This window comes from Larimichthys crocea, chromosome XVI (assembly GCF_000972845.2).
Source record: "Larimichthys crocea isolate SSNF chromosome XVI, L_crocea_2.0, whole genome shotgun sequence".
NCBI classification, from domain to species: Eukaryota; Metazoa; Chordata; class Actinopteri; family Sciaenidae; genus Larimichthys; species Larimichthys crocea.
In genome coordinates this window covers 19,075,632-19,101,125 of record NC_040026.1, presented here as the reverse complement: position 1 = coordinate 19,101,125, position 25,494 = coordinate 19,075,632, and the positions used below count along the sequence as shown (strand labels likewise).

The 25,494-nt window shown below is 42.5% G+C and overlaps 1 protein-coding gene across 3 annotated transcripts in view; it reads left to right on the top strand.

The window, feature by feature from the left end:
* The window catches only part of LOC104932610 (protocadherin-15), a 163,715-nt gene that overhangs the window by 136,175 nt on the left and 2,046 nt on the right, over window positions 1-25,494 (top strand). For 2 of the 3 annotated variants that reach the window (XM_027289594.1, XM_019271968.2), the window contains 6 exons: window positions 314-322; window positions 1,086-1,196; window positions 14,356-14,377; window positions 14,913-14,951; window positions 15,174-15,247; window positions 21,544-21,673. In XM_027289594.1, coding sequence (XP_027145395.1) covers window positions 314-322; window positions 1,086-1,196; window positions 14,356-14,377; window positions 14,913-14,951; window positions 15,174-15,247; window positions 21,544-21,673 — 385 coding nt within the window. The remainder of the gene's footprint in view (window positions 1-313; window positions 323-1,085; window positions 1,197-14,355; window positions 14,378-14,912; window positions 14,952-15,173; window positions 15,248-21,543; window positions 21,674-25,494) is intronic. The other variant, XM_027289595.1, reaches the window with a different exon arrangement.

Genomic DNA, 25,494 nt, shown 5'->3' with positions numbered 1-25,494 from the left:
ACACACATATTCACATTTAAACTGGATCAGTGCATTTTGGAGGGAGCTACTCATCCTGAGACACATAACAGAGTGGAGAGAGGAGAGGAGAATGGAAACAGGAACCGAGTAGTCATCACCAGCATAATAATCACGAGTCTTTGTCGCTAAGTGACTGTAATGAAGACCAATTGTCCAACTTACTTGTAAATTACAATAAATAAACCTTAATAAACCTGAATAACAAGCGGTACTGCGTGATTTATGCTTCAAATAATCACTAATCTTTCTCTCTCTTTCTCTTTCTCTCGTCTGCTGTGCCTGCCGCCACCAGATTCAAAGAGTAAGTACTGCTTTTGTATTCCCAGTCTCAAACATGAATGTCATGGCTTCCTTAAACACCTTTCATTATGATTAATCTGTTGATTTTCATTGGACAATAAAAAGGATGAGATCAGGGAGGGCGGTGAAACACAGAGGACAGCAGACAATCAAACAAATGAATCCTGAAGAATGCTTTTATTAGAGTATGTCTGTGTCTTACAAATAAAAAGTCAAATTAATAGGTAATCAAACGCACCCTCGCATGATTCAATAGACTCTCTGGTTTTGCTGTTTTGACCTGCAGGTTACAGGGGTTAATATTAGCAAGTATTTCCCATATTTTGCTGTTGCATTACTGAGTCAGTGTCACATTATCGTGCCATACCAGTAAATAGATATTTCAAGGTCCTTCATATTAAATGAAACCAACTGATTGAAGAGAATCTTTATGAATGAGGGCAAATTCAATATGCTGTTATCTTGTAATTGCCACTTGCGGTAATGGACACAGCTCAGCATATACTTTATGTTACATAGCCTCGTTTTAATATTCATTTAGTTATTTTAGAGAGGCGCATTAAACAATTTGTCCACTGGTAAGAGTTTTATATTCAGTGTTGTGAGTCAAGAAAGCCTGGCACAGACATACAGGACTGAGAAAATGTCAGAAGATCACCAGAGCCTGAGCCTGAGCCTGAGTATCACCATTTTACTACTTTGTAAAGCTGTGATTTTACTCTGACTTCAGACAGCTCACTGTGTTTCCTCCCTGCTGTGTCCAGACGCCAGGCAGAGTGCGCCAAAACAGCCCGTATCCAGATGGCATTGCCAACGGGCAAACCTGGGGGAGGCACTGCCAGCAACCTGTACGAGGAGCTTGGTGACAACGCCATGTAAGTGAAGTGTGAAAGTGGCATTCGCATTGATTGAGGCAAAGCAGAAGCATTAGCTCACATTTCTGTGGCTGTTAAACTTCAGCCTTTTGGCAGTGTGCCCTCATCCCTGCTTTTAGCTTTGTGATTCCCACACACATGCACATCTCGTCTTACATCTCTCTGCATTTTAACTATCGCTACGGAAAGTACTTACTGCAAATAAATCTTTGATTCCTGACAGACCAAAGCTATTATTCACAGAGTAAGATTAAACACAAGTGGCATATTTTTCTTTTTAATTTCACCTCTTTCATGAATTAAAAACGAGAAAGTAATGACAAAGAAATAGGCAACAATAAGCGAGGTAAGATTAACAGAGGGAAAAATCTCAGTTGTTCAAGCTCCTTCACACTTAAGTAGTTTATGTTATTGTTATATAATGTGACAGGACCAATGACCACATTCACAACCAAATGCAAGCGGACGATAACGACAGAAGAAAGAAGGCTCTATACACATCAGTCTGAAGCATTTTGAATACAAGCTTCTGATATCTAGACTGTTGTCAGGGCAGATTTTGGACAACCCCAAATACAACATATCACAAAATCAATAACGAATGCCAAAACAATAATGCAAACAACTTGAATCCATATCAAGAATATCGGTGAAGGCAAGGACATAACAGGCACACATCAGGAAAACTCTCAAACTCTGACCAATTAACTCCATCTATGGCATGAAACTTGTATTAAAATCCTCTCAGGAGCTCCATGATACAGAAAAAGAAAGAGATCATCACATAAAGGTGTTTGAAGGAAATTAGAAAAGCCTAATCGCACAAACAGTAACTCTGTGGTCTGTTTTAGTTGTGATAGACGCACGTCCACATGGTCGACAGGCATGTTCAACAACCACATTTAAAAGGCTCGCCAACACAGGAAAGCAATTAAATTAATTGGTGAAAGCCTCACGCCAGTTTCATGTCAAACTGATAAATGATAAGACGGCTGTCCTCACATAAACTGCAGCCCGTGAGGACTGTTCTCAAACAGTATTAAATATAGTAAAAAAAAAAAAAAAAGTAAATTATACATATCTGTCTTTGAAGTCTGATTAAAGACCGAGCTGTGATAGCAACAGACACACGCCCTCCTCCCACTGGAGTAAAAAATGTTGATTCACCACTTGGGTTGAATGCTGGGAACTCTTGCAAGGATTTATCAGCTGGGGTAAAACGTCTCTTCAAGGATCCAAGCTTTTGTGTAGCGTAAAGACGGTTTCTTTCCTCCGTTTCACATTTTCCAGTAACATGCAGTGACTGACACAATCTTGGATTAATCAACCGGGGTCTGGTAGCTCCACATCAAGCTAACACCAAATAAAGCTCTGATTTTTGAATACATTAACAGTCGCAGATAAACCCCTCTATTGTATCTTCACGGAGTTCAGCGCCATTCAGCTCTTTCCTTGTCGGCTTGTCTGTTGTAATGCATACCAACGCCTCATTATACAAAGATAAAATGAAGATCCGCGATCTGCCCACAGAGCCGTATTCAGTTTGAGGACAGCCTCTCGAGTTTACTTCAGGGTTTTCATCGATTGGTGGCTTTCAGCAAGAAGGTCCTCCGAATTTCAAATGACCTTTCATTTAACCGGCCTTCTCAACAGATTCCAGTTTGATTCATTGAATATTTGCTTTGAGAGTTTGTTTTTGCTGTATCTCATCATAAGGTCATGGGTCATGGCCAGTAATTTAGGGCAATATGACTGCACTTTTTGATTGTTGTGTTGAAATAGCTTTTACCTTTTATTATTTCTGTACTACATCTAAACTCCCACCAGTGCTGAAGGGTATTACTGCCCATCTACTCTAAAAGTTTCTTTATCACTGTGCAATTTATTCACATTCTCTTCACCGCTCGCTCTTGCCATTTTTTACTGGAGGTGATACTTGTTGGTCTGGTTAAAGTATAATAGTGTAATAGTGACTGTATGTCAAGACAGCGTATTAGCTTCGATCGTAAAGTTCAACCTCACACGCGCAATCACTCGAGGCAACGCACACACATACTTCATTTATAATTCCTTACTCATGCGTTGCGAAGAAGTTGAGAGGAATTCTTATCAGCATTACACGCATCACTGGTTTCCTGTCTGTCCTTGATATGCCTCCCCACTCCCATTAACACGAGATTCAATTCATATGCAAGATTGTAGAAACTATCTCCAAATGACAACATGGGATTTCCAGGCTGTGCATGTGTGTGTGCGCGCGTGCGTGAGTGAGACTAACCAGCCCAAATGATCGCCTGAAAAATGTCTGCGGAAATGAACTTGGATATGAGATAATTGAAATAAATGCAGCCAGTAATTTATAAAGACCACCGTGGGCGATAATTAATTCTATTGATAAGCTACAGAGCGCGTTTAATCGTGGCGGAGAAGGTCTTGTGTGTGTGTTTGTTTGCAATGTAGGCAGTTTGGGATTTCTTGTGTAACACTTGTGTTAGTGCGTTCAGTATCACTGCAATCTTGTAGGGACTAAATAATCCCAGAAGTGTATAAAACCTGGCAAAGTGCAAAAGTTTGCACATTCATAATTAAGGTCCATTATCAAACTGCTCAGTAGACTGATTTCCAAGGCATTTTTTTCCCCCTTTTAATTACCTTTGGCCATTCTCTTGACAGGCTTGGGCTTTAATATCTGTTTTCAATTACCTATTTGAAATGAAGTGTTCTTTACATTATTATTATAAGCAGCGCCGTTAAATGGAGCGTGATTTTCAAAAGTGTAATTAAAAGTCACGTTACTTAGCAACTTAGCTATGTCAATATGTGTTTAAAAAGCCTCCTACTTAAACATGTTTAATTAAAATGTGATTTTGTTTGTGTTGTTTCCATGTTAACTTCGCTCCTGTCGGCTGCAAACATATACTTTGCAAAGAAGTGAAGAACATATATATTATACATTTCTGATTTATGTTAACATCTGTAGACAAATTGAAATTGAAATTGACTTCTACATCTTTTCATATATTGAAATGGAGTACTGCTTTTTATTTAACTGATCAGCAGGTATGTTACACTGTATGTGCAGCAGTTCAGGAACAGTTTTATTTTCTAACTTGGAAAATGACTGAGAAATACTGTTAATGTGCAAGGTTTGTATTCCCTGTGGAGAACAGTATATTATTCTATATATATAATCTGTCTGCCATTTATATGTATGTGTATAATAAGTGTAGTTCTGTGACATTTCCTGACAAAGTTCACCGCTGTGTTCATTTACACTCATTTGTTTCCATGTTTTCTGTCACAACTTTGAACATTTTAACATCTTTTTTTCATTTCATAACTTCTTCTGTCTTCTTTCCTCCTGTTCTCATGTTGACCAACACATTCCCTTCTTGTTCTCATCCGTCTACTATTATCTGTGCCCAGCAGACAAAAGTGAGTAAGATGCTGAGAGTTGTTTCACAACTCACACTGTGCTGCGACAGTTTTCTTGCTTTTAGTTTTGTGTTTTCTTGTTTTCCGTGCTCGCCATGTTGTACTTTGGTAGATCAGAGGAGTGAAGTAGTGTTGCTGTAGGTCGGTTGTGCTTGTGGCTAATCAGTGATGAATTAGAGCTGTGGTGAAGCTGCATCGGTTGCCTCAGCAGAGACGTAGCCATGGGCCATGGAGTACCAAGAGTGTTCAGAGTTTCAACAGAGTCTGAGATTACACCAGATATTTCACACATTAGTGCTTCTTTAAACCGGAGAGGAGGGATGTAATCAGTCTTTTTGTTTAGGAGGAAATCTGCATGCGCTCAGAACTCCATGTCTATCCCTGCCCCAACAGATCTGGCATTGTTTATAGTCATGATGCAGAAGTGTCTTTGTATTGCACCGCTTTTAGCGTACATCAAATCTATTTGTATTCTCTCCCTTTGTGTTTCAAGACTGTTTTTTTGGTGCTCCATCTCCTGCCCCTCTGGTAAAAACAGCACAGAAAGAGAATGATGCTAACTCTTTCCCACTGCCATTTCATCTCTTAATGTGAAATCCTCGTTTCATTTCATATATCAAACAACAGCTCTAGCAGACATTCTGTTATTTTATCTGTCTTTCTACCGTTCTGTATTCTTCTTTTGTCGCTCCTCTATACCCATTTCAGTTAATCATTCTCTGCATTACTTCTTTCATTTAAATTTCACTCACTCCCCATCTCTCTCCATTTCATTTAGCTTTGATTTATATAATATCTTTCCAATTCACTATACCTTCCACTCCCTCATATTTTATCTGCAATTCTTTTATTATTTCTCCCTTCATTCCATCCTCTTTTTTTTTCTCTCTCTCTCTCATTTTGTCTTCCATCCATGCACCAGCCCGTCAAACCACAGTGGTGGCGGCGGGAGTCATGGCAGTTTGGACGAAAGCGACCGCCAACGTCTGATCTCAGATTTTGCCACGCGAGCGATCGCTGCCCATCGCCAGTGTGTTGCTAACGGAGGGGTGCTCAACAACCTGCCAAAGTCCGAGTCCAACATCACCTTTCTCTCTGATGAAAACCCCCTGACTATCAAAAATCCTATTTACCACGAGGACGGGACTTCGAGTAGCCCAGAGACTCTTGGAAGAAATCAGAGGAGAAGAGACCTTCTTGGAAATTTCTCCCCTTCCAGGAAAGGCCTTCGAGGTGCTTGGCTGAGGCTTAGCTCCCATGGAGGAGATGTGGGATTCGGTGACAGCGGATGGGGATCTGGGAGTGGACACAGCTGGACTCTCCCTTCAAGATTTCATCGAAGAGAGATGTGTGATGCTTTAAGACGCCAAGTGGTCATGGATCCCGTGCAGTGGGAGCTGGAGCTTCTCAAGGCAGAGTTCAAGGAGAGTAAAGACGCTGGTCTGGATTCAGGATTTGATCGTGGGTTAGATTCGGATTTAATGGGTAGTCCAAGTCTGGAACCCAAGCTGACAGTCAAAGAACAAGCCAGACAGTTTGAGCAACAGGCCCTTCAAGAAATGAGGCAAAGGCAAAGCAGAGATTCGCGAGGATCTCTGTCTGATATACTACTCTCTGCTTTCCCGGACGAGTCTCCTCTGCACCAGAAGCACACTCCCACCCACAGTATCTCAAATGTCCAGGTTAAAGAGGGTCCCCCGAGTATCATTGTCACCCATAGTGATGGAGGGACCCCTCCACCCAATCACAAACCAACTCCTCCTGTGCTGCGGCGCTTCGGGGTGAATTTAACAGGCAGTCCGGGTTCAGAAGAAAGACTCCAGGTCCACTTAGAGGTTATCCCTGATCCTCCATCAACTCCACCACCGCCACCACCGCCACCATCACATCCAGCTCCACCACCGCCACCTTCGACATCTGCTCCACCCCCTCCTTCACCTCCTCCTCCACAACACCCTTCCTCCCCTCCTCCTCCTCTCCCCCCTACTTCATCTCTCTCCAACCATACAGAAAGGATCACTCCTCCTCCTCTTCCTCCTCCTCCCTCTCCTCCTCCCCTACCAGCTCCTCCCCCACCTCCACCTCTCCCTCCCCCCTTGTCGCCCTCACTTCTACATCCGTCCACCTTTGTCCTCCCATCGCTCTCGGAGGTGCCAGCCCTGCGGCCCGTGTCCCTCCGGCCACCTCCGCCGCCCCTCGCCACGGAGCCCGAACCTCCCCGAAAAGAGCTGAAAGGAATCTTAAAAAACATCCAAAACATCGCGGACATCGAGAAGTCGGTGGCCAACATGTTCAGCCAGATAGATCAGAAACAGATAACGCTCAAAAAGGCCACGAAGAGCCGAGCCTCCATCGATTCCATTGATTCCCTCGACTCCTTGGATGCACTAGCAGCAGCAGCAGCAGCAGCAGGAGGAGGAGGAGGAGAAGGAGGAGGAACAGAGGAAGGAGATGGAGGAAGAGAAGGAGCCAGAGGAGAAAGAAAGAATCCTCTGCCTGCACAGATTCAGCCCAACCCAAACATGAACTCCATCATGGAAGAGCTTGAGAAACGATTCCCTTCTCAGTCCACAGTGATGTAGCCTTTGCCTTGATTTCATGGAAGGCGCACGTGGAGGCGAATGTCTCAACATTGTTGCGTTGTTGCCGTGGAGCTGTCAAGGGGCAGATGCTGAGAATAGCTCAGTGAGATGCTTTTACGGTGCTACGGCTGTGCTCCTCCAACATGACTTCCTGTTTTATGCATGAGAGAAGAAAAGGGAAATAACTAGATATGACAGAAACTCTATGGGTAGAAGAAAACTGTTTATCCTCTCAAACAATGTTGCGATCAGTAAACGAGAAGTTTGGAAGGTGAAACAGCAAGAGAGGTAATAGCTGTAAAGTAGTTCTTCACTTACTGTACTCTGCGCTACTTCTATTACAAGAGAGGAGGATTAAATGAACGTTAAAGGACACGGAGGAAGTGATAATCAGAGGTTAAGATAATAAGAGGTGAACCTGAACTATTAGAATTCAAAAGGCTGCCTCCCACTCACATGCCGATGTAGCTACTTTGGAGGTCTAACTCATTATCTGCCTCAGACATTACTTTGGTTTCCCCACAAACATTTCTAAGGGCTTGTTTTTTTAATTAACACTTAGGAAAATTGGCTTTAAATAGCTGCAGATTGGAGCAGTGAAATCAAATGATTACAAGTGGCAAAATGTCTCCTGGTTAACTTTCAGTTCGACTGCTGCCATTAACATTTTACATCCCACGCCACAAATAATTATGTCTGTCTTAATGGAAGACATATGATTGTTGATGGGGCCGCTCGCTGTCGTGAGGACCGCACGCCCTCTGGACATCTAAACTAGTTCATTCTGAATATGAAAGGACAAACAGAAGAGGAGAGGACTACGTTAAATCTGCCAACTTGGATCCAACTTTGCTGGACGTGGACTTGTCACAGGGCTGCAACCGATGACACGATCGCTGTCACATTTTGTTTTCACTCTCCATTTTCATCTATATTCTCTTTTTTTTTATTCACATGTAAGATTACAGATTCTGTCTGATCTGTATGGTGAAAAAAAAGGTCGCTGTCTGCAGTTTTTCAATCTTGGCTGGATTCATCATCTTTAAGGGCAACGTTTTGGGTGAATAGCTACATCATATACAGGGATCCATGGCATAGTATACAGCATATACACAATATCTAGGAGACACGACTGATCTTTTCATATCAAAAATAGCTTGTTACACAGACGGACGTTCTTTTTTTGTCTTTTTGTGTCGTTTCACTTTCTTTCAAACACTCATTCAGTTGGTAGAAACACTCATTTATCCATAGTTCCCCATGTTGATTATTAGCTCTTAAAGTCTTTCTGTTGTTCTCTCTTCTCATTTTTCATTTGTCTTTACTTAATTGTATGTTTTTCTTCTTTTTTTTTGTCCCGCATTGTTTTTTTTATGTTTCACAAAGTCATGTCAATGTCTTTTTTTTTCAAGGAAACAAATGTTTAATACGTAGGTAGGTGTATAGCTGCAGCGACATTAATGTAGAGCGATGTTTGTTTTCACAATCTGTGCTAAATTTTTATTAACTTTTTCCTAGAGGGTTTTAGTGCTCTTTTAACCGAAGGGTTTCTCCGTTAAATCGTTGTGTGGGTACTTTGGGATATAATTAATATGAAAAATATAAAAAGGCCACGAGCATGAGAGATTTTTCTCAATAAAATACATTGCTGACTAAGAGAATCTATGACCATTTTTATTTGGCAGAAAGTTAAAATCACTTTATAAACCAGGAACAGTACCTATTATCAGTTTATACTGGGAGCTACTATAACCCTTTTGAGTTAGTACCACATGGTCTCACTTAAACAATGCTAGTAATACAGAAACCAGGATTAAAAACCTCAATTCTGTGCGTTTGTCACTCGTCTTTACAACATTTCTTTCCCCCTCAGGGAGGAGCAAACATGAAGCAGTGGTGCAAAGTGTAGCATCGACTGACAATGACGGCATCTGTGCAGGTTTTTTTTTTCCCCCTCTTGATGGAATTATGCCAGAAAAGTATGCAGAGGGAGTCATGTACACCGCCTCCTACATTTTCAGCATATTAATGAGCGAATACAATATATCACTCATGTGAGATATGAGCTCTTGTGTTTTATGAAAGTCAAAAAATCCACATCAGGTCAAGATTAAACCACCAACTGGACATTTGAAGACGTTTCTACCCATCCGAGGGGGATCACTGTATAGCAAATGTTTTTCTACTCTTCATAATTGCATAACAAAATCAATATGCAGGAGTAACTTTGGCATTTCATGTTGAAGCTGCTCCGTCTCCAACTGTTTGTAGGATTTACCATAAACCATCGGAGTCTTGAGTCTCTCAAGGTCTTTGCAGAAACATGTTCTGCCAAACAAAACATTTGCCGGCATCATAAATGATTCATGATAATAAGGGATCATGAGGCCTCGCAGGTTTTGATGCAAATTGACACCTCTGCAAAGCATGCAAGCCAAGTTACAAACAAATCTTGTGATAAAGTCAGACAATACTGGGTGAGATGAGTTCCTTTCTTTTCCGTTCCACCTTTGTATGAATATGAAAGGAAGTGACGTATAGTAGCAGGTTGTCTCCAGACGTATCATGTCACTGTAAAGTGACAGATTCACGTTCAGCATGTCACTGATGATCCCGTCAGAATCAAATCATGAAATCAGACAAACCACGATGGACGTAAATGTGATTATTAAGCGATGTCACACCCGTGCACACACACATACACATATTTCAATGTGGTATCTAGAACCATTATGCGCTGGTTTGGGCGCATTGTTGAGAAGAATGAATTGTTCTCTTCTTGCGGACACAAAATCATGATTAAGCTGTGAATTTTAAAAAAGGCAGACAAACACACACATGCATAAACAGGAGCGTACACTCTGCTGCATTAAGCAGGTCGCAGGCGGCGCTGCCGTTTCAGCTGACGGGGTTGAAAATGTTTTATGTTGAGATTAGCTTTCAACCTCAGTGTGCCGCATGTCATTACACACACTCACACACGCCCGGCGCATCTTCATTGTCTCGCAGACGGATTCCGCTCTCACTCTTTCGGTTCTCATTTTGTGGTTTTTGCTCGGGAACAGACGTGTTTTTGACATCTCGGCGCTATAGTTTACAACGTTCAGGAAAAGCACACTGCGTTTAATTAAAGCTGAATGGAGAAGCAAAGACACAAGCACAGAGGTTGTCGTGTAATTGTAAAAACTACAGGTTTGATCCTCGCTACTGCAGATTATCACGTGGTCACTGAGGCGGCAAATTAGAGCATGAGATATAGAAAAGAAAATTAGAATATGCTGTAGTAAGTGGCGTTTACATTAACATCTTTGTGACGTTTACTCTTACTCTAAGTCTTCATTCAGGTTTATTACAACTTCCATCTTATTTTCTTGGCCTTGGCTCCATTTTCTGTCAATATTACAGTGAATTTATGAGGAGGAGTGCGGCAAGGAACAAGATGAGTCAGATGATCATACATATTTTAACGAACAAGATGAGTCAGAAGAGAAAATAAAAGTTGAATGGTTCAAGACCACTTTTGACGCACTGTACTGTACTTTTAGTTTGACTTCTAAATCAACCAGTTTGGTCCTGACTTAAATGCTACAACTATCAGCTGTAATGAAATGATGTACTGTATAGGCTGGTACAGGTTCATGTTGGTAATCTCTTCTTTTTTGCTCTAGCACCTCCAGTTATAATAGTTAATATCTACTCTTTCTGCTTGATGGACTCCCAGACGACGTATCCTAACGATTTCGTTGAGCCTCACATTTCCTCTCGGCCATCGTGAGGTTGACGTTTGTGGTGCTGCGGTGTGAAATATTGGATTTTCTGGATGGATTATCCTAAATCTGGGGCAAACATTCATGATCTCCTCAGAAGGAAATGTAATCACTTTGGTGATCCCCTGACTTGTCATCGAGCGTGATAATCAGGTCCAAATTTCAGTCTGTCAAATGTGTTTCTGCGAAAGCGAATGACATTCCTGTCATCGCCTGCTGTACTTTGTGTTTAGTGCTCATTAGGGTGTAAGATAGGGCCCTGTTGAACTGTTACTGTTATGAAAAAAACAAAGATGGATGGGCAAAACTCCAAAAATAAGAACCAATTTGTACAAAACCGTGTTGTTCTGTCACTGGCTTTGTGTATTTCAGGCTGCTCTGGGTGTCAGTATCAGCTAAAGTATCTATAAAGAAGTTTTCTTGTGATATGGTGTGATGGTTTAGACAAGAAAATTGAACCCCAAAGTAAGTTTAGTGTATCATAAGTCCTGTATATAAATCTAAAGCTTTTTTGAAACTGGAACATTGGTATCTGTCTGCAGCGGTCCTCGTCTCTCGCTACCATTTATAACACAAAGAAGCACCTTTCTCGACTTATTGATGGTCTACCTTCCCTCAAAGTTTTCTAGAACGGGCTGAAATAGGCATGGGGGAGAGAAACAAGTTAGAGAAAAGGGAAGTAACAAATGAGTGGGGGAGTGACAGTGTAAAGGGCAAGGGAGCTACAGTAGCTCTGAGAGACGAAATGTAGGAAGGGAAGCGAGAAGATGGGAGTGTTGTTGGGGTGTTATAGTCTTTGAGAGCTAATAATATTTCCTCCTCCTGTCTTTCCCGTACACGCCGCGAAACAAGGTTGAGAGGACACAAAGAGCGAGAGTCAATCATGTCGGGGGGAGTGTATGTTTGTGCGCGAGATCAGATAGCTTTCTGTGTGTTTTTGTCTCGAAAGGACCTAATAATGTGTCTGTCAGAACAACAAGGACAAAGAGATAGACTTATCTTCACACGCTGACACATACACAGATTACACAATACACAATGCCGGGCTGCTGGCAGCCATAAACTGGAAAGTATACACACAGATGGTGAAAAGGTGCTGTTTCAAACCTGTAGATCACCCAGAAATCTGCCTTTTCATTTACATATTCATCCACTTATCCCTGAATCTATTCATCCAGTCATATCCGTCTTCCCACATCTTTATTTAACCGGATATTTTTTGTCTTTTTCGAGCGCTTCAAAACGGCGTTTTGATACCGAGCGAAAGGCCAACGTTTCTGCTTGAAGCGTGCGCGTTCATGTATATATTTGTCATATTCTCATTTGAATTTATTCAAGTGGTTTAACAATCTGTGCCTCTATGTGTGTTTTCACTCTAATAACTGAACGGAGAATCTGACGTGTCCTCTAAAAGTCACCATTTGTTGTCCTGTGATACATCTTCATTTGTCCAGCTCATTACCTTGGTTTCACATGACAATACATCCTCCTGGCAACGTAGTTAAGACGCATGGACAGAGAGATTTTTGGCTGTTTTTCTTAGTTTGATGCTATTATTTTATTTTTTTCCTTTGTGTTTTGCCTTTTGGCTTTTTCCCCACTTTTTTATTTATTTTTTTTAAATTTCATCATAGTTTCTCTCACTTTCTAAAAGTTTCTGTGTCTAACTCCATCTCACCCTCTCTCTGTTTTTGTTTCTCTCTCTGTCTTACTGTCTGTGGGCGGCACTTTTGTTTTTACTCAGAACAGCAAGTCATAATTTCACTGTTAACGGAAAATAACCCGCATTTATTGTTGCCAGGCTTGATGATAGGCTCTTTGCAGAAACATATACAGCAAATATGAAGCGATATAGAGCCACCAGATAATTAGCTTAGAATAAAGAGTGGGAAACAATGGGAGAAACAGCCTGTGGTAGCTGACTACCTGTAAAATTATATTGGTTATTTAACAGATTAAACAATTTAGGTTTGACATGGTTGTCACCAAACTCAAGAACTGCTTTTATAGACAGAGCCAGGTTAGTTGTGCATCTCGATTCTAGTCTCTAAGCTTGCTCTATCTTAGCCTAGAGATATGACGGTGGTATCGAGCTTCTCTTTAACTCTGAGAAAGAGAAGAAATAAGTGGAGTTTAAAAAAAGAAGTCTATTAAAGTTATTTCTTGAATTGAATTATTATTTGAAAGGAAAAGTTATTAGGACAATGTTTATAAAGTTAGTACTGTAGGTAGGTTAATGTGCAGAAAAAGGTTCTACAGGGTTGACATCATTGTACCATCTGGGTATAACAATTGTAATAAAGACACAAGTGTGTCCCTCTGGGCATCTTCTTTGGACCTCATTTAATGTCAGACAGCAGACGGCTATTATGGACCGGACCCGAGCTGAACAGAACACAGGCAAAGGTGCTCTAAGTGTCTTCAGGGTTCAGTCAGACCGAGCCAAAGGTTGTGTCCGACTAGAAAAGGGTTCAGATCTTTAGAAAAGGCTTTCAATTTGTTCAGGGCCGCTGTGACGTTATTACAGTTATTTTACTGCTGATTGAAAACATGCTGTAATCTCTGCTGGTGTAGGAGAATGCAGTCCATAAAACCGACCGACTTACCTGAAATGAAGTTTGGAAGACGCTCTAATAAATTTTACATTACCACATCTCTGTGTGTGAAACATGTCCTGCCTCTACTGTGGTCATACAGTTAAAAGAAAACATAATAATTATTCCCCTTGAGAATTATCAACTCCAAAAACTTTATAACTCTATTATAATAGAGGTCTTGACCTGCAGACCTGCTGGACAAATCCATTGACTTTTTGTTTTGCTGGACACCAAAATGTCTGTTTCTAAACCTAAAAGGAAGGAAGAAAAAAAAAAGTATCGAATTTATGAAAACAGTGTTTCACATTATTTGTTTGTTGTATCATATCGGATCCTGGGAATAAATAGCCCCTGCAGTCATGAATAAAACATCCCAACTATTAAACCAGTCACAAATTATAAGGAGCTATAATCGGAATATTTAGCCGATTTAAACTACAAAATAAGCAACAGTGCTGAAATGGCGCACTGTAGACTCTCAGCAGGCTTATAGAGCCCCTCACTGTGTCTCCATTTATCTTAAAAAGCACACACCCCCATACATATGCTCACACTCGTCTCATCTTCTAGCTTTCTTCTTGGAAACTGGGTTAAATTTTTTACAAAATGTGATGATATATTTCCAGGGGCCTCGATTTTAAACATGCCATTTCTTCCACAGTAGGAGTAAAACACAAAGCAAAGTGCTGACGTGTATTAAAGACACATCCGCACCGGAGGGATTATGTTTAATGACGTGTTTTGTTGGTAATGTTGGTTTCTTTCTTTGATCCTCCAGGCGTGGATATGGACAACACGAGGTAGGCGCCGTTCTCTCTGTGCATGCTGCATGCATTTTTTCCCCTCTGATGTTTTAGCCTCTTCATTGTTTCCGACTCCCTCTGTTCTTTTTCTGTTTGATGTAATCAAGACGGAGCAGCGTGTAATCAGTTTATTGTATCTGCATAATTGACCGTCTTGACTTCTAAAATACACTTTAAGACCTCAGCCGTCAGTTGACGGCACACGTTAAAATGTAGAAACACAAAGAGGAAAGTCAAACAATGTCAAAAAAAAACAGAAACTTATTTTTAAGACTCTTAAGTTGCTCAATGATTATTTGATTTTGAGCAATCACTTTGAGAACATATACATTTTTAAACAATACGTGCTCCTGCAAAATTGATTGACAAGAAGGGAAAACAAATACACAGACAGGATCGTCTGCGTTCAGCGATATTGAACGAAGAGCATCAGGTGTTGATTCTACGTTTCCAAAAAAATGGGGGAGAGCTCCACGTTTCTTCCATTTGTCTCGTCATTCGCTGCTTCTCTCTCTTTCTTTCCCTCTGGCAGACACAACAACTTCTCCGGCCTTCTCTGCTCAGACCCGAGGTACTCTTCTGTCTTTCCTTTTCCGAATACTTCACTCAAGCATGTGTGTCTCTGCTTCAGTGTGTGGGTCGATGTGATCAAAGGTGGGAAAGTGCAAAAAGTGCAAAGTTTGAGATAAAGTGTGTATGTGTGAGCGTGACAGATTTGTGTGGGCGTTTATCTCCATCTGTGTGCAGTGTGCATGTGTGCACAGCTGCTGATAACCGTCTGTTAATTTAACAGGAGTTATCAATGGAATCCGGCATCGACCCCGGCCAGGACTACTACACACAAGATTATTACAACTACGATCACGGGTTTGTATTTCTGTTTCCTACATATCACTTTATGTACATCCTAACATACAAATCAAACTTCCAGACTTTTAAAAGCACAAATGAACTTAAAACATAGTTACACTGAGAAAAAATAAACGTTCACTTAGTGATACACATCATACCTCATCATTTTTCCAGCTGTTATGAAAAGTTTCGCTGTTCAAACTGAAATTTTTCCGATAAACTTTAAGGACTTTTCATCTTTTATCGATTTCAGGCCCAAAAAACAAACTTACAAGTTCTCAAATGTATTGATCATCAGTACAGAAATCATTTTCTTAATGTTTCATTACAGGTACACATATTCACCATTAACTAGTCGCTTACTAGTAGAATATTGGCTCTTTATTAGTCATTAATCTGTATGAACAGACGTCCCTCAGTGACCTCCTGATCACTGCTTATTTATAGTTAGTAAGGAAGTCATATAATATGCTTTACTCGGTATGGGTCTTATCAGGTGGTTGTATTTTCTTATTCAGAATTATTCTGAAGTGAGGTCTTGCTCAAAACTATTTCACAAGTTGTTTGACACTTGTTAACCCACGCGTGTTCCTTGTTATAAAGTTGTCTTCTCTCGTACACAATTACTGTAATTAACAGGTCTTGTTTATAAGATCACACCGCGACAGCAACAGCTGAGGTCTTGAAAAAGTTAATTTGTTTTCTCAGCGGTGTAGGTTTTATTTTTGTGTCTGTATATTCTTGTGAAGTTTTTTTATTTTTAATGTAAATTGTCAAAGTTTCTTTCAAGAAGGTGGACCCAAATACAGACACGAAGGTAAGTGAGCAAAGTTAACTTTAAAAACTCGTGGACAAGGTTGGCGAACAAATAATAACAAAAGGTGGCTGATGAGTTCAGGCAAAAATCCAAGATGAATCCAAATAAACGGAACAAACCCAAACCAGAACAGAGAACTGAACGGTGGACTGGTTAACTGATGCAGAACTGGAGAACATAACATGGGACATAGTTGAAACATAGACCAAATGGACTGACAATGACTTGACAAGGCAACCAAAAAACACAGACTAAATACTAAAGTGAAGGCAAGATGAAGAAAGAACAGATGACACAGAGAGGAGAGAATTACAGAATAAAAACAGGAAACATTAAACCATGACATGAGTAATCACTGCTGTGATTTACCATCCCAAATCGCACGCCTGATGACGCTAGGCAGAAAACTGAAGTAAATACAAATACAAAGTGTCAGTATTCATATAAGCATGCCATGCAGTATGATAACGTAGGATCTGATTCTCGTACCAAAAAGCTTCATCAGCTGAAAATTTTACAGAAGGTTTTGGCACATTTGTTCTGAGCCTTGGAGAAACTTATTTTTCTTTCTCATAAATGAGATACGTCTGCTTGTGCTGACTTTGTTCTTCTCCCACTGAATGGGAATAGAACCTGTACATCTCACTGGACCTTCATTTTCTCAAGGGTGTAAACAGAATTGTATCCTATAATTGCCAAAGGTGTGGCGCTATAATGGATTTACTGAGTGTGAAGAGGAGACAACCTTACAACAAGGAGCTTATGTGTGACGTGGGTTAATAAGTGTCAAACTACCTGCAAATTAGTTATGAGCCATGAGACCTCACTTCAGAACGGGAAACATATTCTAGAAATACTTCATACTTTTCAGCTGAAGCCACGCCCGCTCGTGGGAGCGGTCAAGCAGCAATTTTAAAGCGACTGAAACGTGTCAGATGAGTTCAGAAAACGACGCAACTCACTTTGAAACACTCTGAGCGAGATGAATTCATCTCTATCTCTCTGCTCAGGGTGGCCTCAGCGTGTCATCGAGCCACCCTTTAAGGACCGCCCACAAAATCCTGGACTGGAAACTGGTGAAAAACTGTTTTAACCTTTTCACATTTTCAGCAACATATTTAATTTATTTTGAGAAAAACCTCAATATTTTGTCTGTTAATAATGCATAACTTTAAAGTTATTGCATTATTAACAGCGTGGTTGCTCTAAATGACCGGGGGGGTAGCTTGTTTTAGCACCCATGCATTATTCAGCTCGACCAACGGATCCGAATCTTTGCCCATTTTTTGGATTAGCCAGAAGGCGGCAGAGCTGCCAAGATGGCGATGGCCAGAGCCACCTCACTCTGAGCTACAAAACATATGGGTGACGTTACAGATATAACTTCTGTATTTATAGTGTCACATATTTTTGTTAGATGAGAATAGTGTTGTGGAGAGATTGCTGAAGTCAAAGGTCAATGGTGAGGTCAGGAAGGAAGAAAGTGTTCAGGAGCCTCTGATGTCTTATGCTGTATTTTTTATTGACGCTTGCCCAGGAGAATTAGAGACACTCTCAAAGTTCATCAGAAGTGCCTGAGTCGGTCTCACATTCTGCCGAACTCGTGCTGGTGGATCGACTTTAAACCCAAAGATAACACCACAAATACTATACGCTTAGAATCAGACAAAGAGAATGTTTTTATCCATGCAGGTGTTATTGTCAGTATATTCTAGTCTGGAGACACAGATGTCTGTTTACGCAGATTGGAACATCAACAGCAAGCTATCTATTATGACTATGAAGGCAGCAATAGGTCTCCTCGACCCTGGCGACCACAGTGGTGAGACCTACTGTTCCCCGTCAAAGCCAAACAATTTATACTGCCGAGGACCTCAAGGCCCACACGTTACACAAGGTCTTGTGTAACCTAAGGATAGAAAATATCATAACAAATAGAACAGAAAAGAATAGACTATGTTTGTTTAGGGAGAATGTCTATTCTTGGACTTGACTGTCTGTAAAAGTTCTATATTTGTCTCTGGCAGGATATTGATGTTAGAGTACTGTACATGAATTATTCACCATTAGTGACACGCAGTAGCAAAGATACCAAGGGCAGTGAATTCAGGCCATCTCGGCTGTTCTTCATCTCTGACCTTTGACCTCGAGCAGTAACCGACAGGCTTCACCTCAACGTCGATGAAACATATTCCCTCCCACGCCAGTCTGGAACTCGTGTCAGCCCCGTGGCAGCCACTTTGATATCGAGCTGCCCGTGTCAGTCACACAGGATGGCGGCCTCTGTGAAATGTCGACACCGGTGACCTGTCTCATACCTTCCCCACTCGTGTGTGTTGGTGTACATGTGTTTGAACTAAGGGAAGTGAAAAGTGTGGGAGGAAGATATTACAGGTATGTTTTTTTGCTCAAAGTGCGTCAAAACAAGAGGTACAACACAATGGTGATATATTGAACACACACACATTGGATCAAAGTGTTCATGAACAAGACCTCTGAAGACTTATTGCCTCTTTCCCAAGTGTGTGTATGTGTGTCATTCTGCACCCAGCCTGCCATCTGTGATGCATTGTGTAATTCTTATAATTTTAGCTGCAGACTCCTGGGAACTTGATTTTATTCGCCCACCCACACTCACACATAAATACACAGTAGCACACACACACACACACACACACATATATATATATATATATATAAATTCTCTCATGGCATACACATTCACTCACTCAGAAATGCTCTCTTGCTTTTTCTTTCTTACACACACACACACACACACACACACACACACACACACACACACATACACACACACTCAGCTAATTCTCTCTGCCTAGCATTGCAATACTGTAGCAGCTAATCAGGCAGCCAGCCGTGGAGGCAGACAATGGGCCAGATGCTGTTGGCTTAGAGCAACATCCACAAACTCATGTCTGACTCCGTACATACACAAGAGCAGGCAAATCAGACACTGTGACCCGGTGGGACTCGGATGCGATCACTTTATCCGTCACGGTTGTAAATAAAAAGGTGCACAATGGTAATAACAGACGTTAAAGCGCCTCTCAGGCCACAAACAAAGAGTTCTTTTGTTCAGCTGTTCTCTGTATTTCCGTCCGTTTGGAAGGATGGATCATAACCTTTTGACCTTTCCTTTCATCTGTCTCCGAAAGATGAAATCAAAATGGGATTTTCTCTGCATGTGGGATCGCAGCCATCTGCCACTGGCATGATTTCTAATTGGATTTGGATACAGATGCTGAAAATAACTTGAACCATTTGTTGCACAGGTCTGATGTTTTGATGCAAAGCAACAAAAACAACAAAGCAAGCCAAATTTATGTTGCCCTCTAGTCAAGAGTAAAACACTCAACCCTTTACGCGACATGGAGCGATACGGGATTATATCTTCCGTTTCCAAAAAATCGTTACCGGCGTGAGTGATGAGCAGTGTGACTGTCATGAAGCTGATAGGTGCTGAGTTAGGGCATCCACATGTGGAAAAACAAAATAAGGTGAGGAGAGTGAAACCGGCTACAATCGACTCAAGACTCAGACTTTCATGTTGTGAACACAAGCAGGACGGAGAGGAAACGAGAAAAAGTCTGCGGGCAAAATATGTCAAACTGTTCCTTTAATACAAGCTGGACATTTATTCAAGACATGTAATTTTGGACCAGCAGAGCGTTTTGTGAAAGGCAGATCATTAAATGGAAGCAGCAGAGGTCGAGAGCTGCTCATGACTTTTGTCTCCACTGTGCATTTTGCTCCCATAATGCAACTAGAAGGCAATTTTCTGTCGAGCCCCCGTCAGGTAAATGACCACTTTCAATCTCACTGCTAGCATCTGACACTTTCTGTTGAAAACATTGGGCTCGATTGCCATGCTGAGTCCGTTCAAGTGACCGCAGAAAACACCGTTCACCGTGATGACTGACTTTCATATAAATGTACAGACGCCCACAGGGTCCAGTGTGTAGAATTTAGTTGCATCTAGTGGTGTAAATAAATCTTATTTTCAGGCGATTGTACATGCATGGAACCATAGTTATGAATATTATTTTCCGTGTCTGCCTTATTCTGAAAATAAAAGCCCCACTGAACCTTTAATTTCCCCCTGAAATCCTGAAAACAACAAACTCAACTGAACTTTTTGTTTCAGTTTTGAAAGATTAATTCAAGCCGGGAATCATGAAACTAAATAAAAACATATTTAGTTTCATTTGAGCATCAGAAAATTGGCTTCATTTTCTCACCCAGTGACTCTTAACGCATGCAGCACCGGTTCTTCTCGCTGTGTGAATGCGGTCACGCGTCCTGGAAGTGACCATCAAACAACCATTTAGCATGTGGAGACTCACCTGAAACAGCCAGTGACCCATTTTTGTCCATTTTAGTCTACACACACACACACACACACACACAGACACACACACAGCTACAACAACAACACACCATCAAGGCAACACCATGAACTGATCCTCAGTTTATTACTGCCCCCTAGTGGAGACAAGGGGAGGAGGAGTGAAGAAAAGGTAGAGCAGAAGAGGTGAAGAAAGGGCAATTTGAGGGAGAAAAAACTAAGAGAGTCAGTAATTTGATTGCGTATGCACTTCAGTTTGAGTCTTGCAGGTTAATGACTGTGAAATCCCACTATCAGGTGTTAGTGGAAGGTTGAGAGGAGATTTAACTGTGAAACCTTCATGACTGGACCTGGACTTTCCGTTTTGACCCTGCCATCATTCACGTTCGACTGTTTTTCTCTTAAAACACCTCTGCTTGCATCAGTCACCCGTTCGCCCCCCGTCCATTTGTTTATTGCTTGGCTTACTTAACGTAATAGGGAGAGCGGCTTCACCCCACCGGTTGACTGTAAGCAGAGTGATTACACGAGGAAAACCTTTCTGTACAACTCTGTTACGGAACCAAGCCAAAGGACTTTCCATCAGATTTGTTACTTTAATCACACCGGTACATTCTGTTTCCAGTACGGCATTTGAAAAGATGTGTTTCTTGACCCACTAGCTCTCCGACTTGCAGTGTTGCAGGGCATGGAGCCCAAACGATGATACCCAACACAGTTTTCTTTTTTTGGCCGGTGGAGGCAGGCAGCACTCCCGGCAACAGGCAACAAAGAGAAACAAAAGGCAGAGAGATCGATTCCAGTGTTTTCTGCTAACAAAATGTCTCCTGGCAACAAAATGCTCCTCTTGTGATTAAGGTAGCTTTGCTTAGGCCAGTCATTAGACACTCCTTATGATTGGAGTGAACCACAGCATCGCCCTGCGTGTTATTGCTTTATAAGTGGCTGTGGAGAGTTCAGCAGCTTTGTTCGTAGAGCAGATCTCTCTCTCTCTTGTTTTCACTCCTGATTGGACGAAAGATGCCGGGCCACAACTTTGAATACACAAAGCTAAATTGACTGCTGCGCTGCTCGTCAGAAAAATAACCTTCAGAAAATGAATCATGGTGAATATCACCTTTGTCTGTCCAGGTATGACCTTCCTCAGTACGGCAGTCGCAGGAAGCTGATCTCACCCTCGGGCCTGTATGATGAATACGGAGAAGTTGTTGTTGATGATGACGGCAGCTACTACTACAGCCCGCAGGAGTCAGACGGAGAGGTAAACAGAACAGAAACCTTTAAATATTCTTCACACGGACTTGATTCATGAAGCTGTTGATCACACTGACTTGTATTGATTGTTTGTGGAGACAAAAGAAAAGTGTTTTTAAAAAAGTCAGTGTTCACTAGCAGTTTTTTTTTGGGGGGGACTGCCTAATTTGTAACAAATATTTTGATGTTTAAACAATGAAATTCAATATATATGGTTTTTAAAGTTACTAATGTCAGACTGCTCTGAGAGTTGGGACACGGCATCATTTGAAGTAAAACCTTTTTGGCTTTCTCGTTGAGATTTGGCTGAGAAGATCAGCTCCACTCGTGTATAGTAAAGGAAACCACAGCGTACAGCTTCGTAGCTCGCCTGGTTCTTGTCCAGAGGTCACAATATGAACTTGTTTGTTTAATCTGTACATAAACCAACATGAGGCCTCGTTTAGACCAACTTTAGCTTCACGCTTCTGGTCCAGCAACACAGTCTGGGTGCCAACCAAGCGGCAACATCCGCCTCAGGTCCACCAATGATCCGCGTCTTTGCAAATATTTAGATTAGCCGGGAGGCGGAAGAAGCAGTTCAGCCAACATGGCGGTGCACACATATTTTCTTCGCTTCGGAAACGGGTGACGTCACTCATTCTTTATACTGCTATTGGTGCCAATGCAGAGAACTCTGGCAACGAAGTTGAACCTGGTTTCACCTTTGCAGCAGCGCAGCAATGTTATCTGGCGAGCCAATCGAACACATTCCTGGTGGATTACTTGGTGATGTGAACGTGGCATCTCTGCTGTTTGCTTCTCTAGCAGTGTGACGAAAGATGAATCAAACAAACCAGTTAGACTTTATTTGTGCAGCACTTTCATACAAACAAAATGTAACGCAGTAAATGAATGACTTTATCACAGAAACAGAGTTTTGGTGTCTGATCAGCCTTTAGACTCGTGGATCTGTTTCTCAAACTGGGTTTGAATGCAACTCTACGACCTGATCTTCTCATCTAACTCTCATCAGAAAAAGCCAATACCAAACTGTTCGTGATCCACTGCGGAGGAGGTACAAGGTTAAAGCCTTCTCCTAATAATGCTGCTGATATTAACAGTGATGTTTTTTGCTGGTCACGTGTCTTATCTGTTGCTTTCCTAAATGTTCTTATTTGGTTTTAAACTAACATCATCATGACAACAGGTGAGGAGACAGTTTCAAGGAGGTAGATTAGCCCCACAACCTGCCCACCTTCAGCCGCCGCCGCGTCCTCCGCCTTCTCACGGGCAATCAAGGAAGACCCCAGGAGCCCCGAGAAGCCAGGGCGACAAAACACAACCGACAGACGGCGGCGCGCCGATGAACGCGAAGCAGAAGAGCTCGAGTGCAGCCACCAAGTTGAAGGCCGCGATGAGAGTGAGCGCTCTGCTGTCCTCTGGAAATAAAACATCTGGACAACCTCCTGCCATCCACCCGCCCTGGAACAAAGCCAGAATCAGGCCGCTGGAAGAGGGGGAAGGAAGTAGAGGCAGATCGGAGGAAAGGAAGGGGGAAGGAGCGGGACGGGGATTAGAGAGAGGGGAAGCAGGCCAAAGGGACAACAAAGGGGGAGGACGAGATGAGGCAGCAGAAAGAGGGAGGGAAAGAGGAGAAATGGAAACATATGGAAGAAGCAACAGAGGTGTTGCGATGAACAATGGGATGAGAAATGCTGCTGAAAGAGGACAAGGCGTCAGGCCAGAGCATAGGGGAATGCTCCCTGGCTTGACGTCCGCTGGCCGCTTTGACAGCGTGGACGGCGGCATGGTCATCGACGGCAGTTATTTCCAGACGTCCTTTGAAGCCAGCAAACCCCCGGCGGTGAAACAAAAGCTGAGCGAGTCCCTCAGTCTTATCTCCCTCGCCAGAAGGCTCCAGGGACCCGCCAGGGTGGGAGACGAGCAGTGGATCAATGGGAAAAGCTGGGACAGGGGAGAGGAGGAGAGCAGAAAGATGTATGGCTCCGTAGGAGATATGAGCGTTTCTGCGTCGGTGTCCGAGAGAGAGGAGGGGAGGAGGTGGGAGAGGGAGTCAGAAGAGGAGAGTACTTCCTCTGAGGTATGGTGGAAGAGAGGGAAAAGATTTCATGACAGCGATTCAGAGACAGGAAGCGGCAGCAAGGAGTCTCCCTCAGAGTATAGTGTCTCCGACTCAAGCAGCCCCACATCATCTGTCACAACCGAGCGCGACAAGACCGAATCCGAGACAGAGACGGAAAGAGGGTCAGAGTCTGAGAGGGAGTCGGGGTTAGACAGTGAGTATGACGGGAAGGAGTCGAGCAGTAACGGTTCTGCGAGTAGCAGAAGTAGCAGCAGAAGTAGAGGCCAAAGACGCAGCCGCTCTGCAAGCAGCAAAGAGACGGACAGGAACAGCAGCAGCAGCGACTCGAACAGTTCGAGACATTCAGGTCCTAGGCCAAAAACCTGTAGACACTCCCGCTCCTCGCATGAAACGATAGAGGAAGAGAGCGAGGGAGATGAGGAGGAGGAAGATGAGGAGGAGGAGGAGGAAGAGGAGGCAAAAAGTGCTGGATCACGAAAGTCTTCTTCAGGCAGGCGAGACGCCAAGCGCATCCAATCAGACGACTCGGACGACTTGTCACCCATCATCGAGGACACCGAGGAGGAGGAGGAGGAGGAGGAGGAGGGGAGCAGCCAGCATGGCGGGGAAGGAGACGAGGATGAAGATGAAGAGGGGGATTTGGAAAATGAGTCGGCTGATTGAAATGCAGATGAAGCCTCGGCTCCCTCCTCCCCAAAGATTAAACTCTTTGCCACTAAGTAAGAACTCCGTGAAACCGGCTGGATTGAGCGTGCACGCGTTACCTGGGTGGAATTTATGACTATAATCTCTGGTTTTTCCTTGTTTGGAGTGATTTACATTCGGCTGCGTGTCCTCTGCCGCCCTCTCACACTTTTATTTTGCTTCTATCTCGAATGGCCTTCTTCCAATCTCCTCTCCCTCCCCTTCATTCGTCTCGCCTTTTATAACCGCTCCCTTGAAGCGATCGACTTGTTCCTTTTTCCCTTTTGTGAAAACTCGCTGCTGCTTATTTCTGACCTCCTCGAAGCCTCTTACATTAGTCATTTCTTTTTCCAAGTCGACCATTACCCCGCATCACTCAGTTCTGTTTTCTGTACATTTTTTCTTCTATACTATCAAGGCCTAATAGAATAAAACTGAGGGTCATGTCGTGTAACAGCAAATCAAGAGTTGTTGTTTCTTTTCCAGAGTGTGAGCAGTGTTTGCTCTGACTGTCATATAGTGTTTTATGTTCCACAGAGTGGGTTTGAAAAGCGTTTCCTCGCTGCTTTCATTCGTTAAGAATTAAGACGATGCTTTGAATCACAGTCTGGAGCAAACACTGCCGCACCGACCTGTCTTTGCTGTGCAGTGTGGTGTCTGCAGTGTGTGAGTGTGCATGTCTTGATTTGACAGGACAAACATATTCAAAGGTTAAAAACAAACGGGCACAGGAGCTTGGAAATGTTGTTTCGCCTGACCTCTAGTGGTCAAAGCTCTCACCTCGCAGGGTAGAAATGTTGAAATGTTGATTCCAGGTTTGAGATCAGAAGAGCTTTGCTCCTAGCAGCATATAAATACGAGAATTTTGGACCAAAGTTTAATAAAAACGAATGAAGAATGAGTCCTCAGCAGTCAGATTTCTGTGGGAATTTGTGCCCAATCATTCTGTAGAGCGTCTATGAGGTCAGACACTGATGTTGGACGAGAAGGCCTGGCTCGCAATCTTGCGTTCCAGTGCATCCCAAACATTCTCGATGGGGGTTGAGATCAGGGCTCTG